The sequence below is a fragment of the Brachionichthys hirsutus genome, chromosome 8 (assembly GCF_040956055.1).
Source record: "Brachionichthys hirsutus isolate HB-005 chromosome 8, CSIRO-AGI_Bhir_v1, whole genome shotgun sequence".
In the NCBI taxonomy this organism is placed as follows: Eukaryota; Metazoa; Chordata; class Actinopteri; order Lophiiformes; family Brachionichthyidae; genus Brachionichthys; species Brachionichthys hirsutus.
Window position 1 is genome coordinate 14,804,263 of NC_090904.1, and position 22,084 is coordinate 14,826,346.

Consider the following 22,084-nt stretch of genomic DNA (forward strand, 5'->3'; position numbering starts at 1 on the left):
CCTAAGAACTTTCAAATGTGTGTCATCATCCGTTAAAGCCTTGTGCCATATATACCCATGGGCCACTGGTCCGGAATTAGAGGATGACACGTCAACCTTGGTTTGTGTGTTCATGGCCATGTGTGCACAATGTGAGAAAACATGGAATTCCTATAGTGTGACGGGGTATTTTAAAAGACTACTGCCAGTCAGTGTGGCAGTGAACTACGGACTCACCCGCCAGAAAGTCTGGGAGACAAAAAGAAACAGCCACAGCAAATTAGCCAACCAAAGATAGAAGCATCCCGTAACCACAGAGGAAGACAGGAAGAGAGGACAGGAACACTTTGCCACTAGGTAGATATTCTTTCCGGATGTTTCTGCTTACAGGATATTGGCTGTGTCTCTGGAAAACTGCCTGCTTCCAGGGAAACCTATTGGATTACTGATAACCTTGAAATGGATAGGGCCAACACAGGCAGAGTGTGGACAGGAGAGAGGAGGGGGAGAAACGGCCATCAGGGCTTCTTCTCCCTTCTGCTGTGCGATGTTTGTAGCACTCTTCGTATTCACCTGTAATTAAATCAATAACAGTCCTTTATTTACGTGCGAGTGTAAGTCCGTCTTAGATCGTTCCCTTTATATTGTATCTGGCCCCTGTGCCATGGTTAGATTATGGCACGTGACTGCAGTCATTGCACCGATGCCCTTGTGAGAGACCCACTTTATTATTGTGCAGAAGAAATCAAGGGGGTTTTTGCACACACAACAATAAACCCGGTCACACTTGAGCAAATACACGCACGACCCAATAATAAGGTTCCAGCAATATGGGGGTCTTTACTCCAAGTTGCCTCTTAATCCCCCAGCAGTGGGCATGCTCCTTTGTTGCCATGGCAACAGTAGTCAGGGCAGCCACTGTTGGTGAGACAGAGAGAGTAAAATAGAGTGTGTGTGTGTGTGTGTGTGTGTGTGTGTGTCAGGAAGCATTGATGTTTATGATGCTTGTGATGTAGGCTGGGGATTTGAACACGGTCACAACATTGAAACTAGATTGCTGCGCCAAAGTTGAACGTTAGAGTTGGATAGAGCAGCGGCGCAGGGCTGGGGGTGTAGTTTCACCAGGGGTTGGAAATAAGTAGGCTTGTAGGTCATGTTTACCCCTCTCTCTCTCTCTCATTCGCTCGCTCGCTCTGTGTCTGTGGGTAAAGTGAGACAGACGGACGGCGAGAGGAAACTGCCGAGGCAGCACACTCGCTCATTAATTCTTAGTGTTTGTGCGCTTGCAGATGAGCTGTGTGTTTGTGGCAGTGAACAGGATTCAGTCTACCACTCTTTATGTTGCTCTGGTATTACATCTGCTCACAATACTACATCATCACACTTAACAGGAAAGAAAGGCATGATGCAAATGTCCCCGTTATACATTGAGAATATACCAATCCCACACATAAACGCCGCAGTTCAGTCCTTTACAATCGGCCTTCGTGTCTCTTGACTTTTCATGAATATATAGTCGGTTGTTAATGCTATCCACTTGACAAACTATTATCGCGCCCGTAAATATGTCAAAGAATTGGCGAAGTAGTGTTATTGGGGAAATGGCGTCTCCCCTCTCCATATACAGTATATATATATATATATACACATAGTACAGAAGAGCACACGAGACACTGCATGTACAGCAAACAGGCAGTTAGTGTCACGACTACGATGGAAAATCCATAGTTTCATTACAGGCCCAGCAGTATGAATGTGGCCGGGAGGCGACCAGAGCTCCATCATGGGCCCTACTGGAGGCAAAATAGCTGCATTTAGTGATGCAGTGGAGTGAAGAGGAGGCAAGAGGGTCAAGGCTGCCGCTGGGGATGAAGTGTGCTAGAGAGCAGCTGCCAGATAAAGTTCATGTGCAGTAACTGGCACGGCTGCAATTGTGCCCTACTTACCTTCTTTCTGAGACTTGTCACACTCTGAGTGTGTGTCAAGAACCTCACAACAGGAAGCGACATCGATGCCGTGGGTCATAGCATTATGCCATTTATGATGTTGGTGCTACTGCCCTACAAAATACCATTGCTAAAAAAAATGAGTGGAATGGAATGCTTTTATTGTCATTGTCATCACAGTGCAACAACGAAACAAGATCGATGAGTGAGCATCGGGCCGCAGCAATAAATTGAGCCGCCACACAACTCTTTTCGAGAAATGCAGAAAGCAGCAGAAAGCAGTTACAAGCACATTTAGTACCCAATAAACACACAACAGTTTTAAAATCGCCACCGCTACCTTCCATATTTAATTCCGCAAACACTGAGCGTCGACCTGTGACGTCGTTGTGCACACAAACTCGCAAACAAATCCGAATTGAGCATTAAGCCCTGCAGTGTGAGCGTCGTCCAAGTCACACGGTGCTTTCTATGGTCGGCCGTTTAAATGGCAGCGGCACAGATTTGTTTGCAATAGTCTTGAGATTTCTCACAAACTGAAGTATATTGAACAATCATATTTATTTGTGAGCAGATTTATGATAATGCTGCAACATAATTCTGACTGAATTGTTAACATGCATCAGCTCCTAAACTCATCGTCCAAAGATTCCGTTGTTTATCTCAGGTGGCTCTTTTTTTTTCTTCCTTGCAGACATACATATCTCACTAAAAATCAATGACACAATAAAGTGACAAAGCCACTCAGAGTTATTGGAACGTGCCTGAGATGAGTTAATCTGGGCAAAGGTAGGTGATTAGAGTTCAGAGGCAGGCTCTGATGGGGACCTTTTGCCAAGGAGGTAGGATTGTAATTCTAAGTGACCTCGTGGACCTGGAGCGAATGATCAGGTGAGTGATATTGAAAAAGCTTTACTTGCTGTGAGTTGTTAGTTTGGAAGCATTAATTTGCTGCAAAAAATCAGCAATTCTCAATATATCTTACATCTTTTACACTGTATTGTGTTTATTACATGGCTCACTACCCTCATCTATTCTTCCAGTGCCCCCCCTCAGTGGACTGGCGGCTGTATTTGTTTTTAGCGCCTTCACGCTCCTAACCAGGTGATATAATGTCAAAGCCTGGAAAAACAACCTGATTCCTCTGAGGAAGGTATTAAAGAGGAGCAGTACAGCGGAAGAGAGGGAGAGAAAAGGAGCGGCGACACACACACACTTAATCAGACTGATTGCTTGCGGCTCTGACTCCTCTCATTGCATCATTCCTCTAATGTATTGGTCCCGCATCACTCGATCCCGCTGTGTGTACTGAATGTGCGCACCTGTTTGGGAGGTAGAGTATAAATGCCAGGCCTAAGAAAAACACCATAATCCAAAGGGGCACCCCTTGATTTTCATCAAATTTCAGTTTGTGTGTTTGTTAACTTCCGTATGATTCACACGCAGTTCACTCTATTAAGTCCACAAACGTGAATATTCATCATGGAGGAACTCCCTTAAGATTTATATAAAGCTAATTTCAGTAAGAGTCAAACCTGACTTTCAGCGAAACACTGTGGGAAGAAATAAACGACGTATTGGAAGACAGGATGCCTGGATAGACGGATGAAATAGTGAGTGCGCAGGATTTAAAATGTTCTCAGGCTACAAAAGCTGCGTCTCTGCGCTGACTTAACCGAAGAACAAGTTTCCCCCCTTCCTAATTTATGACACTCACTGGAGTGTCATAGCTGTGGAACGAACACACACACACACACACACACACACACACACACACATTCCCATCTCCTCTCCTCGGAGAGAGCGATGAAGCCAGGAGCAATGCAAATTGGGTAAAATGTTCCGGAAAGTGGCTTTTCCCACCGGGACCTCTCAACTCCATCTATGAGTTAGGCAATCAGTGCACGTGTGTGTGTGAATGTAGGTATGTTTTCCACAGCTCTTTGTATTTTGTGGGTTTGAGCCCTCCAATTGTTGTGCGCGTGCCGGGTCTCCAATTGTGTGTTTGTTGTTGGTCGTGTTGGTGTGTAATTTCAGGGCTGCTACAGGCAACGCAGAAAGAATGATCATATAAAGCGAGGCGATGGCGAGATATCTCACTAGTCAGCTGGTAGAAAGGCTCAGCGAGCTGTTAATCTGAGCGCTGGTTTATCATTGGAAGAAGAAAGAAAGAAAGACGGGAATTAAATCATCTTATTTGGAGAGAACACATTTCCATGTTCAGGAAATGATTTCATGTTACTTTACGGTGGTCGCCTGTTAGACGCCAGGTTCTCCAGGACGACGTAAGGGACTCCCATGAGACACTGTTCTCATTTTAGAATTATTTGTCTCGATTGTAATTAAAAGCTGGAATTATTTCACACAGTTTGTCTGGGCTTGGACTCCAACAATTCAACTGCCAAAAATAAATCAAGGTAGAGGAATCCAAATAATCCAGCTGTAGTTCAAATCAGGATTTTGATCATTTTTAAAGCCTACAATACAAACTTCAGGAGAAAAGAAAGTCTTTCATATGTTGCCAAGTTCCATCTCTGCTGAAGAACTGCATCTCAAGCCCTCCTGCGAGCGTGACTCAAGTTTACCTCCAGATGAACTCGAGGACTCGCTTTGCTTTTCTGGCATCGCCCGTCTCTCCCCCACCACGTCCGTCGTGGGCGTGACTTTGTGCTGGCCTGAATTTATTGCATGTGCACAGTTCTGTGTGTGTGTGTGTGTGTGTGTGTGTATGCACAGTTAAGGAGGACAGTGAAGCACTGCCCCTCAACAAATGGGCCGTGGAGAACCTACAGGTTGGACCATCTGTCTTTTGCGTGAGTGTGTGTGTGTGTGTGTGTGTGTGTGTGTGTGTGTGTCACATTCCTTTTTTCTGAATTAAAAAGTATTGTCTATTCAAAGTTTGCAACCTGGCTAAAAGCAACGTAGATCACGCACACACAGACACAGCGGCTTTAACCTGCAGCGACATGGCTGTCGAAAGCTTGGAGGAAGAGGAAGCGAGAGAATGAGAAGGCAGGACATCCATGTTTCGCCTTTTCATCGCTTCCTATGAGAAAAGCACTTTCGTAAGACCAAGTCCTCGTACTACTTTTACATTTGAGTGCGCGTTTAGAATTAAATTGTGCTTTCTGACAAAATATAACGCGCCCGCTGCATCCAGCAACACCTCCCTGAGCCAAAGGGCCTCATTACCGGCCAGCTGGAAGGTGAGCGTGACACGCGGCAGGCTGGGGAGTTCACCGCCGCTGGCAGCATCCCGAAGCGCAATAGCAAAAACACTTCTCAGAATGTTTTCTGGGATTTGAGTGCAAGGATAAAATGAGGATTAGTCTGCGTGTCGAGGTCTCACACAGACAGCTAGTGATGCATCCAGTCGGTGTTTCAGCATATTTCTTACTCTTTTTCACAGGAAGTGGCAAAAGAAAGGCTGTTAAATCATTTGAGAACTCTGTGTCCGTCTCCAGCCGTAATCACTGAGTGTAGACAGATTAGAAAAATGATTCCCACGCCAAAGAAGAGAACCATCTCATACAAGCACATAATATCATTAAGTATCACTAATACTGCATGTTGAAGATATGAGACACTTTTTTTCGACCACTTATCTCAACAGCTTGGCAAACGGAGCAAGATTAGACATATTTACATCCAATTCTAATCTCATCCCTCTCCCCTGTGGTGGGTCCTCAGAGGAAACCGGAAAACCGTGTGTTTTAAACTGCGAGAGCGAGCCACGCCATCTGTAACATGTTCATTCCTGGAAATAAGAATTGAAGTCTAATTGAGCTTTTTAATTGTCCCATAAATCCTGCTGAGCTACCGTGCTGCTGCTCAGTGGTGTGTGGGTGAGTGTGTGTGTGTCCATCCTTTTGTTACCCGACTTGTTCACTACACTCAGTGTGTATTGTGTTTTCGGTTTTTTATTTCCAGAAAGTATTTTTTACCCACTTGAACGTTATTTATTATCAGAGTTCAAGCCCAGTGCACCTTATCTGAACCTAATCTGATCACATGACCAAAAGATCGCGTGTAATAGTAACGGACCGGGTTTTATTTATTTATCACTTGAATTTGAGTCACCCAGAATATTCAGCTGTGTGTGTGTGTGTGTGTGTGTTTGTGTTGTGTCCAGCATGTGTGAGAAAAACTAATCTAGGATGAAGGATTTCCTCCATTTTCTGTATGGACAACTTCCCCTGCTGATATACACTGATATACACTGATATTCACTTCTCTGTCTGTGGGGCAGCAGGAGTCTGGGGGAAGTGAAAGGGCAAAACAAGGCAGCAGATGTGCGAGTTTGGTCGCGAGGCTGAGGAGAAACCGCAGAATAAAGAGCGCTGCTATAAAAAGCCGTGCCTCAGCTGACTGTCTGGAAACTGGAGTGGAAGCGCTTCCCACCAGATCTGCAGGTTTTCTGTTGGACAAGTGACAAACATTAACTCGAGCACAACATTCACCCACTTTAACTTCTTTTTTACTCACTAGCAATGGATCTGAAGTTTATTTTAAGCAGGGTGCCCTGCAGAGGAAGACGGAGAGAAATGGTTAGAGAGCAGAATGACGAGGAAGAGGACTTAACGCTTAGTGACATGTGTCAGAGTCGGTTTTTGTCAGCGATGCGCACACACACACGCGCACACACACACACACACACACACACACACACAGCCACAGATACCAGAGGCATTCGCGTCGATGCTGATGGTGGCGCACAGTATCCTGATGCCTCTGCCATTTCTTATCAAGTGATGCTGTAAACACGGCCTTCACTCCGTGCACTTCCCAGAATTTGAACCTTTCATTTGGACTATTTTGCAGATTCCATAACAAAAATTAAAGCACATGAATGCCCCTCTCCCACATTTTCTTCTTCTCAGTCCTTGTTTCTTTCCTTCATGGTGTATTTTATTCCTTCCCGCCTGTCATGTCCTCCCTCACCGACTTTAAAAAATGAGGTCACCTTTTTCAATACCGCTTTAGACAAAATCTGATCGATCTCTCGCTCTCTGTCAAAACACACACATTATCAGATAGTAATTGCCAGCCAGCAGCCTCAGATTTAAAAATATCTTACATTTATCACAGCTTTTCATCAGCTTTCGGCTCCTTTTCTTCTCCATTATTCATCTTTTTTTCCTTCAACTGTCTCTTTGTCCGATTTCCTTTTTCAGCTCCTGTCTTGTCATCATTTCTACTGTTAGCCTGTGGGACTGCTTTGAGTTCAGCTCTTACACATTACAACACATTATTTTAGTTATGGTGTCATGCAGTACATGTGGTTCACTCTACTATACAAAAATCCTACTTGGTTTTTCTTTTCATTTGTGTCCCTGTTGACCTGAGTGTTATCCCTGCTCATGCTAATTGTACGACTCGCCAGGGCCTGGACAAACCCAAAAAACAAAGGCACACACAGTCGATTACATCTTCTAATTGTCGTAACTCGGCAGGAATGTGGTTGTACCTGCGTGGACTGTATTGTCTGGTTTGGTTTAGGTGTCATTTGTTGCGCTACCTTTGCTACAGGCCAAAACAGAGGTGGGACATCTGCCCTACACCTGCTCAGGTGATGTTATGCATGGAGTCCATGAGTGCATGTCTGAGTGCGGTTGGGTTTCTATAGTTCCCTGCAAAAATATCAAATGGAGAGGAAAGAAAACTGCATTTTTACAAAGTCTGAAGATACTGCACTCTGCTTCTGTTGGGAGCCGATAGTTTGGGTTAAAGTTCCAGTTTTAGGGCCACGTGAGTATAATAATGTATATAATGTCAGACGGTATGAAAACATTTCCGTTTGCGTGCATGTACACTCCAGAGCAGATCAAGTGGCTTCATGCGTTCCTGTATCAGTCTGCAGGCACTCCTCCAGCCGCGGTCAATCGCTCTGCATGAGCTCTTTGTGACCTTGGTTTACATAAGGCAGCATAAAGTGCCTCTGGTTGAGCAGTGGCACTATTAATAGCTGTTATACGAGCGCAGTTATCAGCCCACGCGTATACTCGTGTAATAAGTATAGCTGCACCCTCTGGCTAACATGAAGGATGCAGTGGGGCAACGATTTCACCTGCAGCTTCAACAACAGGGTTTGTGTTTTCAACCCCGCTCAACGGCTAGACATTGAATAATAACAGTGTTGTAAACATTCAATACACTGGAACTTAGAAACCAGTTATAAAAAATAAAATAATACAATAATCTCCCTTTGTCATGAGTGATGTCATAACTAGTAGGGATCAAACTATTAGGGCTGAAACAGCAGTTGGGACTAGGACCTAGTCACTAGGTCGTGCCGTGGTTTTAGCGTGCACACATGGCTGGCGCACCTGCTAGATGTCACATTAACTCCACAGCTGTCGCTGTCCTCCGTCACACAAGCAGGAATTACTGTCAGGTTTGTGAGTGCGTGCTTATCGGGTCCAGTTTAAGTGGTTGTGTGTGGTCTCTCTTCCTTCCTGTCCTCTCTGTGATGGCTTCAGCAGCTCAGTCTCTCTTTCGGCTTCTGTTTCCTCCACTTTGTCTCTACCTGTTTAAGGCTGGACTGTTGCACCGCCATTGGGCCCCACAGTTCTTTCTGGACTTGGATAGAATGGTAGAAAACAATTGAAAAAAAACCTCCCCAGTTCAGCCTTCTGGCTTTTGAATCATTGGTGCTTGTAGTATTCAGTGGGCAGCGGCCAAGATCATCCCAACGGACCATTACGGCAGAACTGGAGTTGGGTACAGGTCAGTGGCAAGGGACTGGGTGGGGGGTGAGACCGGAACTGTGTTGAGAGATATAAAGTGATAAATAAAAAGATAAATCATTGCTGCTGCTGCTGCTGCTTCCATTCCCACTTGTTTTCCTATTAGTGGCTGTGTTCCCAGTTCTCTGTATCTCCCAGTTTCAGAGGTTGATTCGCAGCAAGAGGCCTGAACCCAACCCCCCAAAGAGGATTAAGCATTTTTGGTGAAACATTTGGCCGCTTAAACCTCAGGATGGAGGGATGTGGATTCAAATGAATCTTTTACTTACAGATCGGTCAAAAGCAGCACAACGAAGACCATCCCAGCGCCTTTCGATCGACACACTCAGCAGAACAACAGTGACTGACGTGTACCTTCAACCTGTACATGTCAGCTGATCCCGCCCTGCCCAATTTGACATTTTGGTTGGTTGACAACTGCTTAACAAGTCTTCTGGTTGTGGGCCTCACGCATAAGACATAGTCCGAATGTCACACCCCCAGCCCGTCGTTCCAGCTTGTAATTATACAGAGTAAGTAAATGTTCTCACTTCAGCTCAAGCATTCACCCACCCCCTCTGCATGTTCAGCTTCAGTGCATCAGCAGGTAAAAACTCGTCCACATTATAGAGCATCACATTTAGACTTATGCGAAGACAAACAGAGTTCTGCCTCCAAGAAAAACACGGAGAGGCCAGCGGTTAAGCTCGAGCCTAAAAGCTAACAGCAGAAACCCTGCCAGATTTACCCCCCCAAATAACGTCTTGTTATTTGGAACAGGCACAGCTTCTACACACCCTGAGAAACCCACCGACACACATAAGGAGTTTGACAGGGTCACATTATGCACCGGAGGAACAACAATCATCGGGCAATTAGGCTGTGACATGGTCTCCTGATGGTGACACATCCAGTCCCAGAGGAAGACATCAGGGACTTCACAAAGCAATACACACACACTAATGGCAAAGTGTCACTCCTCATTAACCCCTGCAATCCTATAACAAGATGGCATGGATGGAAAAAGTGCATCAAATATATGTCGAAAATATTAGGCGACAAGGACATGGTGACTTCACCTTAACGATCACATTTACAGGTAAGTCAAATGAGTTGCGCCGCTAAACAGGCATAAGCAGTAAGGCTTTGTGTTTCTCAAGAACACATCAACAGAACCAATTGAAGGGAACACCGCGGCGCTGGAGGTCAACGTCGTCTCGGGTCATGAAGATTTACACAAAGCAACGTCATCATTCTTTTAGTCTGGCACGTTAACTTTTTTAATTTGTTATAATCATCTTCATTACCTCTGCCGATATCTTCACTGGTGTCAGTTTTTACACGGCGAAGAGCTTAGAATCGGCCCGACTTGAAGGGTCCAGCTGAGGAACCCAACATTATGTGCGTGCAGGGTCGAATACGAGCACTAAGAATGGGTATTGGATTTCCGACTAGAGTCGTCTTTTGTTTGGGGTCCTTGACCACCTATTGAGATTGTGTGTGTGTGTGTGTGCGCTTCTTTGTCCACGCTCAACTGCGCCTTAGAGCGAAGATGCAGCCCAGATCCTCACCCCAAATTAACAGATTTGGGTTTTTTTCAATGTCCATCTGTTGACGGCTTTACGGAGCAGAAGCGACTTAATTTCTTAAGAAGAGGTAAAGACTGTGGGAGTGAGATATGGTACGGAATCTGGGTAGATGACCAATGGCGGGCCGGGCCAACAGATAATCATGCAGTCAAAGGGAATGGAGGCTTTTAATCCTTGGTAATAAGTGCAGCCAATGGCCAGACTGCCTCCGTGTCCTTGACCACAGCAGCATCCAGACGACCGCTGAAACGAGTAAATCACAGCGGTGGACGCCACCTATCTGCCACGCTTCCTTTGGTCCTCGCCGTCTCCTCGCTCTCCTCCGTCTGCCTCATCTTTCTATCTCTCTATCTGCTTCCTCTCCTATCCGTGTCCCATCAACCCAAGACTCATTAGTAAAAGCATCCCCTGTGTGTGTGTGAGTGGCCGACGGAGCACAGAGGGACGTCATTAGTGCATTAGACATATTTCTACCACCGCCTTGTTGCTCTGCACAACCTTGAGCGATAGAGTTGGTTAAAAATAGACTCCGAGTGAAGATCATAGAAGCTATCAAAGCCCTTCATGTCCGACTAAAAGACGAAGGAAGATGTGCTTCAGGTAACATGTCACGTACGAAACATGACTTCACTCTTCCTGGTTGAGATGCATTTGTAATTAATTGGTTGATATTAGAAACAAAGTCTTACAAATAAAAGTACTTTCAGACAGAATAATCAAAATTCTTTCAATAAACTCTCCGATTTAAAAAATGCATTTATTGTGGCAAAAAATAATCAATTCTATCAATACCCCCCCCCCCCCCCCATGCCCTCAGGCGTGGATTTCTAAACAGCATTCAGCAGAGTAATGGAAAAATACGACTAGAATTGAGCTCCATCTTGGCATCACAGTCTTGCAGGACTCCCATAAAACTGTCAAAAGCTAAAGACACACTCATGAGAAAACCGTTTGTGATGGTGCAACAACGTTATTAGGCTGAGATTAGACAATAGACACACAAACAATGACAAGGTAGAAACACAGACCCACAAAAACACAAAGCAGGGGGGTTACAAACAGACCAGCGGCACGCCAAGAGGATGAGTGTCACTGACTAATGCAAAGTGTGGAATTTTTGCCATCGTGGTATTGTTTGTCTCTCGCTGCCTAAAAAAACAAACACACACGTACACAGAACTTAATGCACACATTATTATGCACACTGTGAGTGACACGCACAGACACTACACGCATACACAAACATACACTGAAGGAACACATACTGATTATATATTCATAATACTGAATGGGTGACAGGTCTTGAACAGTGCAGAGGGAAACAGGGTGAATTCTAATGAGCTTCCGTTCATCCCCGGAGCTGTGTCCCCCGTAGACCGCATAGACAAACGCACAAAAGCGTGACACATAGCAACAAATACCCAGGTTACACATCAGCATGAAGATACTGATGCTGAAGGAAATTAAATCCAACACTAAAATATTCAACCAAATACTCTGCTATTTAGCATCCACCCAAGGGTTTTCTCACCTCCAACACAAAACATGTCCAAACTTCTGACCTGATGGCGACGAACCCAGCAAACAAGACTTGGAGACAAAACTATAGTTCACTGGTGAAATGTTTCAGAACAGAGCAGTGAGACTCCAATAGATCAGGAAAAGTCCCTCGTCTCTCCATCTGTGCCGAGCTCTTATCTCTCTACCTAAAATAATCCCCACTACGCAGCTGATGAGAACAGAAAAGCCATTCACAGTCATAGCTGTTGATTGATAGATTGAAGCGAGCTCTTAAAATTAGAGGAGAGGCGCCACACAGCATCTGGACACAGCGGTAGCATTCATTTCTGACGTGACTAACATCACAATCGATGAAGCAGTGGCCACAGACTTGCTTGCTAAATGGACAGGTTCTAAAGAGGCACTTGCATGGCCACTAGCAAGAGACAAATGGAGTTGACTGCATTTAATGCGCGTGTTAAAAAGGGCCTCCGAAGCGCCTCGTGTAAATGTGCAAGGATTAAGCTGCAGCAACGGACTGAAGAGCTACTGGCCGTCCGGAATAGAGAAACGTCCCTAAATGAGCTGCAAACATTTCTGTCCTCTGAATTATGGCTATTTTCCTTTATTACAATGTTAAAAAAAATTACCAAATCTAATTAACAGCCTGGAAAATCAAGGAAATAAAAAGGAAAATTGTAAAAAGTAAAAAAAGAATTCACACTGAAAAGATAAAAGAATTCCTACCTTCTTCAGTTTGCCATTGCGTGTACCAATAAAAGCCACGGTGTTGCCGCGGTAGTCGTACGCCGCCACCGAGGTCATGCCATCGTCTTTGTCCATGAAGAGCGGGATGCCCTCGATGGTGCTGGTTCCGCCCAGAGGCTGGTTGAAGTCCTGGCCACAGAAGTTATCGTCGATCTGCAGTGGCTGGAGGAACAGAATACGTCAGAACATGCAAGTTGGGAAATGTCCATTAAATGTATCTTTCATAAGATTTGGTGAATCTTCAGCATTAAGATATTAAACTTTCAGCTTAATGTTTAGTAATGATAGGAGAGGTTGTAATTAAAACTATAGATTTACTTTCTTCCATAATTATTATGAAGGCATTCATTCTCACCAGGTATATATATTATCTTGTGATTTGTATTCCTCAATCACTTCTGAAAGAACTTTAGACAGAACAATGTTTTCTATTTTTTAGTATTGTGCAAAATACAGTAACACGTCGAGCCCATTGAACCATGCCCCCCCCCCACACAGATAATGTGTGTTTGTGTGCCTGCGTCAGACCTGAGGATGCTGACTGACTGCTAAAGTATGGAATTGAATAGACATTAGTGTGTATCGACCACTCGCGCTCACAGATGCAAGTGTGAGTAGGTACACACACGTACACGTTTGGAGAGTGTGTAAATGGCAGTGTAATCCAGTCTTATCACTACATCATCGGATTGATCCACACAGGAGAAAAGATAACACTTCCCCCTCTCTCTCTTCCTCTTGATCTGCCTAAATTGCTCGCAGCTCCGCATGTCGATACCGCCTTATTCTGCCATTTCACACCAGCTCGTGTCTCCTTCCAGCTGTTACAGTAAACCCAGCAAACATCTTCTCCGTGTCCATTTCTACCTCAGTCCATCTAACCCTTCTGACCCAATCGCCCTGTATCTCTATGGACCTTTACATGTAATGAAGAGCTCGTTCTCTGCAGTGTGCATGTGTGTGTGTGTGTGTGTGTGAGTGCGCACTCCACAGAACGTATTAGATGCCATTGTGTGAGACAGCTTTCTCTAGTGACCACTACTCATACCAGCTTCTTTCCTCTGAACCAAGGCAACTGATGACAACAAACCACCCTCTACACGCACACACCGAGACACACTTTCAAGCAGAGCAGTTTCCTGTGTGCACACTGCACACAGATTTTACTGCGAGGAACAAACGAATCCCATTACAATCACACGACACACAATTTGAAGCCATGGAGTCGCGACGGCATGGGAAGAAAATCGACCAATCTGGACTGGAGTGAGCCCAACACACACGCTGATAACGAACACACAAACACACACAAGAGCTGTTGGCAAACAAACTGAAAGGGTTAATCTATTTCTACAGAGGAGACCAACTGTCAGAAATACTGTATACATCCCTGGAGTCCATAACGGTTAGCACAAATTCACACACACACACACACACACTGGTGCAAACGCATAGCGGCCTCTCTGGGGCAGGGGGGGGGGGGGGGAAAGGTGTGATTGCAGCGCTGCAGGTCTGAGGAGTTCAAACAGCGCCGATCAGCAGGGATGAAAGGCGTTCCCCTCGAGGTTGGAAAGCATTTTAATGGAGGCCGCATTCTGATGTGGTCTCTGCAATTTAAGGCAATAAAACATTCCCATGTGAATTACAGCTGATATTCTGTGCGAAAAAACATATTTCCCCTCTGTGGTTTCTGCATGGCTCTCGGCTCAAGTACCGCAGTGTTTTCAAACTCTGTCGGGGAACAGAAGAATTAAGCCAACATCCTTCCATGGACTTCGGCATCGGGGCCGCACAAACGCAGAAGAAGCAGTTTCTTGTTTTGATCCGAATAGGATTCATGTCGCGATGAAAGCTTGATCAAAAGGAACTGGATGGACGAATGAGCGAGTCGTACCTAAAAGCAGACTATTCCACTAGTTTACTCTTGTATTCCACATTAAAAATATTAGTCATATGTATAACAGATAGAAAAGAATGTGTTGTATGAGGCTTAAAAGAAGAGCAGTCATGTCAGATTGTCTGCTGCAGACTTTGTTACTTTTTCCGTGACCCCCAAGGTGGATAAGGCGGACATGGAAAACGTTTTATGTACGTACGCACTCACAGCTCTGCAATCCGCTCATCGTAACAGCAACTCCTCATCAGTAAACACGGCCTGTTTAAATATAACCACTCAAATGGCACCAAACGTGCAAACACACAACTCCGCCCACAGTAACACCGGCTGGTCCAAGGCGACGGGACGGGCGAAGAATCCTTCCTTCATTATAGCTATTTATAGAACATATTGTGCCAAGAAAATATTTCTGGGCACACGTTCCTCTGGCCTTCATGGAATTCATCAATAGTAACCTCCATTCAACCAAATGTATGGAAGCAGCAGGACACAATACGGACTTCTGTACAGGAACAGACCTGGTGCCAACTGGATGATCTTTGGTAAGAGGAGCTTCAGTTTTCCTCCTAAATGGTTTCTAAAGGTCAATGACTTAAAACCAAAACTTTGTGTGTAGCAAAACAATCTAGAGCAAAAAAAAATATGTTTTGTGGTCCAAACTAATTCTAATCTATGGAGGAGACTGTCGCTATTTTCTGGAATATGTTTTTGATAAATAATTTAGAAAAGATGATTGCCGTCCCGTCTCCATGGGCTGTAGAGTAGTAATTTCTATGTTGAGTGCTCTCTGGGCAGAGAGCGAAACCTCAAGGAGTTGGCACCTATTGGGAGAGCTGCTTCCAAACACTGTCACCACATGTTTGGACCGCAATCCTGCTGAATGGGAGAGACAGAGGAGAAATAATGTATGCTGTGTAGACAGCGTGCTTGGGAAGAAGCAAACCCTTAAATACACACAAAGAAGAATACAATTGCACAAACATGGGCATACGCTAACTTCCTATGCACACGCACACGGATACAGAAAACTCTCGAGGCCATTTGTCATTTTGACAGATTAGAACAATGAGTGTGATCTACCTTAGCGTTAATCCACACACAAAACTGTCAATAAGCACTTGTGGACTACCTGCAGACGCCCCCCCCCCCCCCCCACTCCATCCAGCCGAGTATTTCTAACTCCGCATGAGGAAATGAAATTCAATGAGGCGTTACGAGACTGTAAGATCTGTGGCATCGCGCTCACGATGGCAGATGTGCAGACAGTTTCCTCTTGTGTAGGGAGTACATGACTGAGGTACTGTAACTAAACCCACAAGGAAAAAGACTCCCCTTGGAGAATGTGGGCATCTTTGTTGACATCAACACCAAACTAAACGCAGTGAGTAGCGATTAGCAGCTAACCCAACTCAAAAAGGAAATCAATTAAAAGGCCTTCAGATCGCGGAGGCAGCGCAGGCAGAGCTCCTCCACGCCATTCGATTAGAGCTCAACAGTCATCTTTACAAAGCACTGCCCGACATGTGGTAACCGTCACATCAGACTCCAAGCTTCCTTCCATTTACAATCACTCCCCCCAAAGTGAAAACGTGTCAGTGTGAACAGACAAAGGCATCGTAGAGGAGGGACGTTGATCAATCTTTGCGTGAAAAGGGGTTAGAGTAGAAGAATATGTGCTTCTTCCAACGAGCTTCTAATCAATCACCTAGAGTGACATCCATGTAGACCAGGAGGACGGGTTCAGCCCAGGGTTAGACTGCAGCAGGTTCACTTAACTGCAGGTGGTTTGTTCACAATACAATATAAAAGTATGTGCACCATTCACACGTATAATGTGCTCCAACATGGGACATCGCAGCATTTATGTCCCATTGTTGAGTTAAATCACTAAATTCAAACTACGGCACAAATTGCTACACATCGAGACCACTGGTCTCTAGTTCATGGCTGCTCTTGCAAATTAAATTCCATGTAAAGGAGGGAAACTATCACACACGCTACCATTTAAAATATCTTACATTGATGCATTTTTTTAAATTTGTACCAGCAATTTGTTACTGAACGTTTAAACCGGTGCTAATCGGGTACTGACGCTCGATACCAAGCCTTTGAGCTCATTGCCTACTTCTGAGGGAAGCTGTGGAGGTTAAAAAAAAAAAAAAACTTCCTTTAAGCAAATAAACACACTATTATCATGCATTGTGCAAACAGCGCCCAGGCCCCATATTTGCGGGCAACTCCTGATAATGATGTATGCAACACACCACCCACACACAGTACAGATCAATATATAATTACACTGACAATTAGTATCATTAGAGCGGAGCTAGAGATGGGGATTTGTTGAGCTAAACACTCCTCAGAGAGAGACAGAAAGGTCAGGAGAGGGAGAGAGAGAGAGAGAGAGAGAGAGAATTAAGCGGCTCTCATCCAGTCTGCATGGGGTCTTTTCCAAAAGCTTTTCTATTGTCCTTTAATAATGGGATAAGAGTCACACTTCAGCGCAGAGTGGGTGTGTCATTGTTAATAGCGCACGCAAAAGCTGTCAAACACACGCACACACACACACACACGCACACACACCCCACTATGAAGCAATTAAAAGTCAATCGTACACACAAACTAACAAATTCCTATTCTCAACCCACGTGAGCAAATATTGACGGAAAAATTACCCGCGAGTATGAATGTCATTTAAGACAAGCCGGCCTAATCAACTCGTTTAGACTGTCAATTAACTCCAGCGTCAGCTCTTAATCGGGCCTAATTAGTTAAACATATTGGGCAGCACGTCCTTTCAGATTAGGTCCACAGAAACAGGGCTGTGTTTTAAAAAGTGACTTACTGTCATAACGATTACATTTTTAAAAGGTTAGGCGCTGGCCAACTGTCTTTTCTCTAAGAAGGTGATGAAAACAAAGAAAACACTCAAAATGAATCCAAATCTGAGGACACAAGCAGAATCTGAGAAAGGAAGAAAAGCCATTACTTGCTCTGTTACATCGGTATAATATTCTCCTATAGCGTGCATTCCTATCAGCCGTTCGGAAAAGAATCGGTAATAACATTTGCATGCGCTATTCAGTCGTAATCAGTCCAGGGGTGCGGCGCTCCACTCAGCAGCTATTCCCACGGGACCAACACGCAACTTCAAGCTGCTGCAGCTCAAACATCTGCTTGTTTGAAATAAACACAACTGAATATTACAGTAAAAACAGCAGCAGCTCTTTGGATTGAGAAAAAAGAAAGATTCAGCTTTGTTGTGGGCGGCACGGTGGCGTGGTGGTTAGCGCTGTCGCCTCACAGAAAGGTGTACCCCGCCTCTTGCCCATTGCAAGCTGGGATAGGCTCCACCAACGCCAAGTGGGAGAGAACGGATGGATGGATTCAGCTTCGTCTGAGTTTAAAAGAAATACCACAGCAGGAACCATTAGCACTAAAAATAAAAGTACTTCTGAAATACAAGCGCTTCAGTATCGATTTCAGGTTCTCTCCTTTGACACTGGTGCCGATGTGACAGCTGGCCCACGCAGCATCAAAAAAACCTCAATACTCGAAATGCTCCAACTGATTGTTTGACTGATTGATGCATCGGTTTGTGGCAAAGTTCAAAACGTCACCATCCATCTGGAGCTGGAAAGAAAGCAGCCCGGCAGGTTGGATGGCGCCTCCCGAGGAGGAGCGTCGGCACAGCGAAGTGAAGGTGTTCTGTCCTAAAAACAATAAATCTACTTCCTAAACTAGACTAGTTAGAATTAACTTCTGTACACTTGTTAAGGGAGGTTTGGGCCAGATTAGAACCGAATCTCTTTACCCAATGGTCATTGATTTTTGCTTCTCTGATCCGCATGGCACAAAGTGTCGTCTTCACAGCACAGAACAATCTGGGTTAACACTGGAAATGGTTCGGTCTCCATCATCAATAATCGATCCAGAATTGAACAGTGTCACAGGATATGTCTAGCACAGCGTATGTTAGCGTTGGAGCGAGCTAAAGCGGTGAATCCAACATCACAGTGCGTCCCACGACAGCCCCGGTGCTAAACGACATCACCGTTTAGGACTAAATAGTCCTAAATAGCCTGAAAAATACTTCTGACTACTTCTGACTGTGGAGGAAAAAACACAGCTGGAAAACACCCTTTACTGTGGAAAAAGGAGAGAACCTCCTTAAATTCAAGGGTATTGTAGAAACACGCAAACATGCACACCCTGTCACACACACGCACACACACACACACAGCAGGCTTTACAGAGGCATGCTGCTGCAGAGGACAGCGCAATGACCAGTTGACGGACACAATATTATTTGTGGAACAGCCACCATTCAATCTCCTCCTCCCTCCCCCCCCCCCCCTGCTGTTTTTGGCAGAGGCGGTGAAAAGCTCTCTGTGTCTATCGCTCTTCCTCTCGCCCTTCTCGTCTCTCCGCCCGGGCAGAGAAAGGCTCAGTCCTCTTTTTCTTCAGCGATGTTTTTTTGGTTTCTCTATTCTTCGTGACAAGTGGTTTTCTCTTACTGCATCTTGCTCTCATTAGCGTCACCCCTGCCGTCACTCTTCCTTACATCACCGACATTCCTTGCGTCAAGCCTCCTCCTCGCCTCCTAAGCATGATCCTTAAGATCCCTTTGCTTTCTCCTGTCCGTTGCTCTGGTATCCAGTTCTTTCGCCCCCCCCTCTCTGACTCCCTTACACACCCGTCTATTTAAACACACCCACGTCCGGCACCTCTTTCTTCTTCATTGTCCGTATCTGGTTTGCCCTGCTGTCTCTCGTTTACTTCCTCTTAGTCCTCTTGTCATGCTCACCCAGTTTTCCTCCTCTCTCACCTCATTTTCTTTATCTTACCTGTAGTTTCAATTAATCTCCATTTCTCCCCGTCTCCCTCTTTCTGTGGAAAAGGTTTGTATTGATCCACTCAGACTGAGGAGAAGGTCAGAGGTTCACTAATAAAGCTCAGAGACACAAACATGAGCACACACACACGACAAATATAGCGAAGGCAGTGGTGATGAAGGGCGTGTGTGTGTGTGTTTGCATGCTTTAATGTGCTCAAACATTTGTGTTTGCAGGAAACCAGCCTCCCGTCTCACTGCAGCCATAAACCTATCATCCTAACGATGACCGGAGGCTAGAGATCCTGACCCTGCACCAATATGAACTGCACACATGGCGCTGACAGTGGCCGCAGTCATCCATCATGGCTGCGTGGCCAACAGCTGTCCACCACTCTGGTACAGGGTCAACCTAAACGTATTCATGGTCAACCCCCCCCCCCCCCACATCACACAGCCGTTCCCACAGTCACATGTAATTGTGTGAGGCTGGAGTGGCTGCGGAACTTAGGGTGGGGTTGCGAGTCGAACACCCGCCTTCAATGATGGCGAGCCTTCGAGGACATCAGCAGTTTAAATGCTTTCAGTTGGAGGAATGAAGACATGGAAGTGGTTTCCAGCGAGTTTGGTCTTTGCTCAAGAGGAACACTGGTTCGGTTCGCTGGTTGGTGCAACCCAAGGATGCATAACCACTCAAAATGAATTAAAAACATTTTATTTTGTGTTTTCCTTTTGTATCAAGTTGCAGAAACGTCAAACATATCATATTGACATTCATGTTAGAATACACAGAGATGCAGCTACATGCAGCTTTCAGATACGTCAGTTAAGGGTTGAGATCAGCCATTTCAGGCTCTGATCTGAGTCCCCAGAGCATTTTATGTACTGGTATATATAATTATACTGCATCGGTTTCCTCGATGAAAACGGATGTCACATGGAACTCCTTTGGATCACTGACTCAGGTTAAGGTCAGTGCTGGGCGGCTGACACTGGGTCGCCGCTAAGGGACAAAGAGGCAGACATCATTAACCCGAGGCCGACCCATCCAGCCCTGCTGCTGTCACGGGGTCAGCCTATCAGCTTATTTCTGAGGGATTACATCATCACCGGTGACAGTTTTAACTCTCTGGCTTGTGCCCCATAAATGAAAACCATCCTTAATGACAGAAGAAATAAATGCTGTGTTGTTGAAGCGGTGCGAGATAAAATGCAAGCTAATGTGGGTTTTCTTTTTGGACTTCAACACACGTTATACAATTACACTCCGCTCTTCTTTTGCTAAATGCTGACCAGGTTAGCATTTATCACCACAATGCAGAATTCTACCTGGCTTTTGAACTCCACTCCATTAGATGCAGCCAGTCTGAATGGTGTGTGTGTGTGTGTGCACGTGCATAGTGAAGACACCTGCCAGTTAAAGTGGTGCTTAAATAGAGCGCTTTAAATAGGTCTTGATGGAGAGAATGGATGGGTGAATTTTAAGAGCGCGAAGGATGGAAGGCGAGTTCACGGAGACAGGTGATCAACTAATTGTGAGGCGTGTTGAGCACTATTACATGCATCAGAGGATTCAGGCAGGTGCAGTCTGAGGAACGTGGGTGAGCAAAGGCAGACAGAAGGAAGTGAGGAATGCAGGTCAGGGAAATTATAGAGGAAAGTAGAGGCAGCTAGTTTGTGTGCTTTAAGGTGTCCAGAATGTCAAAGCCAGGCCAGCTCATGCTGTCCTAGAATGGGGGTCAACAATTATCGGACCAACTATGAGGCTTCTGCCCCAAAAAATATTTTAAATACTTAAATACTAAACAGATTTTGCTCACCAATGCAACCTCTGCACTCCCACTAGTAGCTCCTAGCAACATAACATGTATGAAAGATGGCGATATCAAAAATGAGAAAACCTGATGGCGGAAAAATAAAAAAATAAATGCATTGATTGCTGCGAAACGGGCTTTATGAGCACTATGAGCCTCGCCATTATGAAGCTAGACATGGACGCTTTGAGAAAGTTACGAGCCAACAGGATGCGCAAAAAACATTTAAACATCAAAAGCCAGCCTGAAGCATCTGCATGAGCCCTTTCTCGCTCCCTCGTGGCACAACGATGAGCAGACGAGTGCTCACTGAGAGCGCAGAGTATTTAAGGAAAACATAAAAAGCACTTTATAGTTGTAGAAATCGTAAAGTAGTGCGTGGACAATGCCAAAAACACTTTTAGATGGAAAGGAACAACATATAAAGTGAGAAAAAACTAAAATACGTATCCCTCATTCAGATCTAACCGACGGTCCACGAATCTACCGATTGCTGATGCCCAGCTGTTGGCGTACATCAGATCTAACCCATCTGTGAGGACAGATTTCTGTGAACACATCCTATGTGTCCCAGAACGTAGGACACAACAGAGGGGAAGAACTATCTGGCCATAAAAGACACGCCATCCTTGAGAGGAATCGGCCCTGATGGCGCTCCCTAAATGATAGGAGTGGAAAAAGGAGCAAACGTGACGGATTTCTTCTAATATGTCTACATTGACCATCAGACCATGCTGTGCTCGCTTCTTTGAGAAGTTTCATATCCAGAGATGACATTTTGTTTTTGCAGAGCATCCTCAGCGTCAACTTCAAGAACTCCTAACATACGCCAAGGCGACTTCAAAAGCTTTACTTCTGCTGATGATGATTAAAAGGTTGAGCAAAGACTTTGGGCAATTAGAAAGGACTGCACACAACAGAATAGTCATTAGTCCGGATGTTATGGCCGTCTTGGTTGGCATTACATCACACTTTAGTGCATCTGTAAGTTGACTGCACACATTTTTCAGTACCTTCAAGTGAATTTGGCCT

The 22,084-nt window shown here is 45.0% G+C and overlaps 1 protein-coding gene across 1 annotated transcript in view; it reads right to left on the reverse strand.

Annotated features, from left to right (window-relative positions):
- Positions 1-22,084, reverse strand: part of plxna1b (plexin A1b) — a 119,147-nt gene that overhangs the window by 95,070 nt on the left and 1,993 nt on the right. Inside the window, exon 2 of the mRNA XM_068742625.1 lies at positions 12,487-12,669. Coding sequence (XP_068598726.1) covers positions 12,487-12,669 — 183 coding nt within the window. The remainder of the gene's footprint in view (positions 1-12,486; positions 12,670-22,084) is intronic.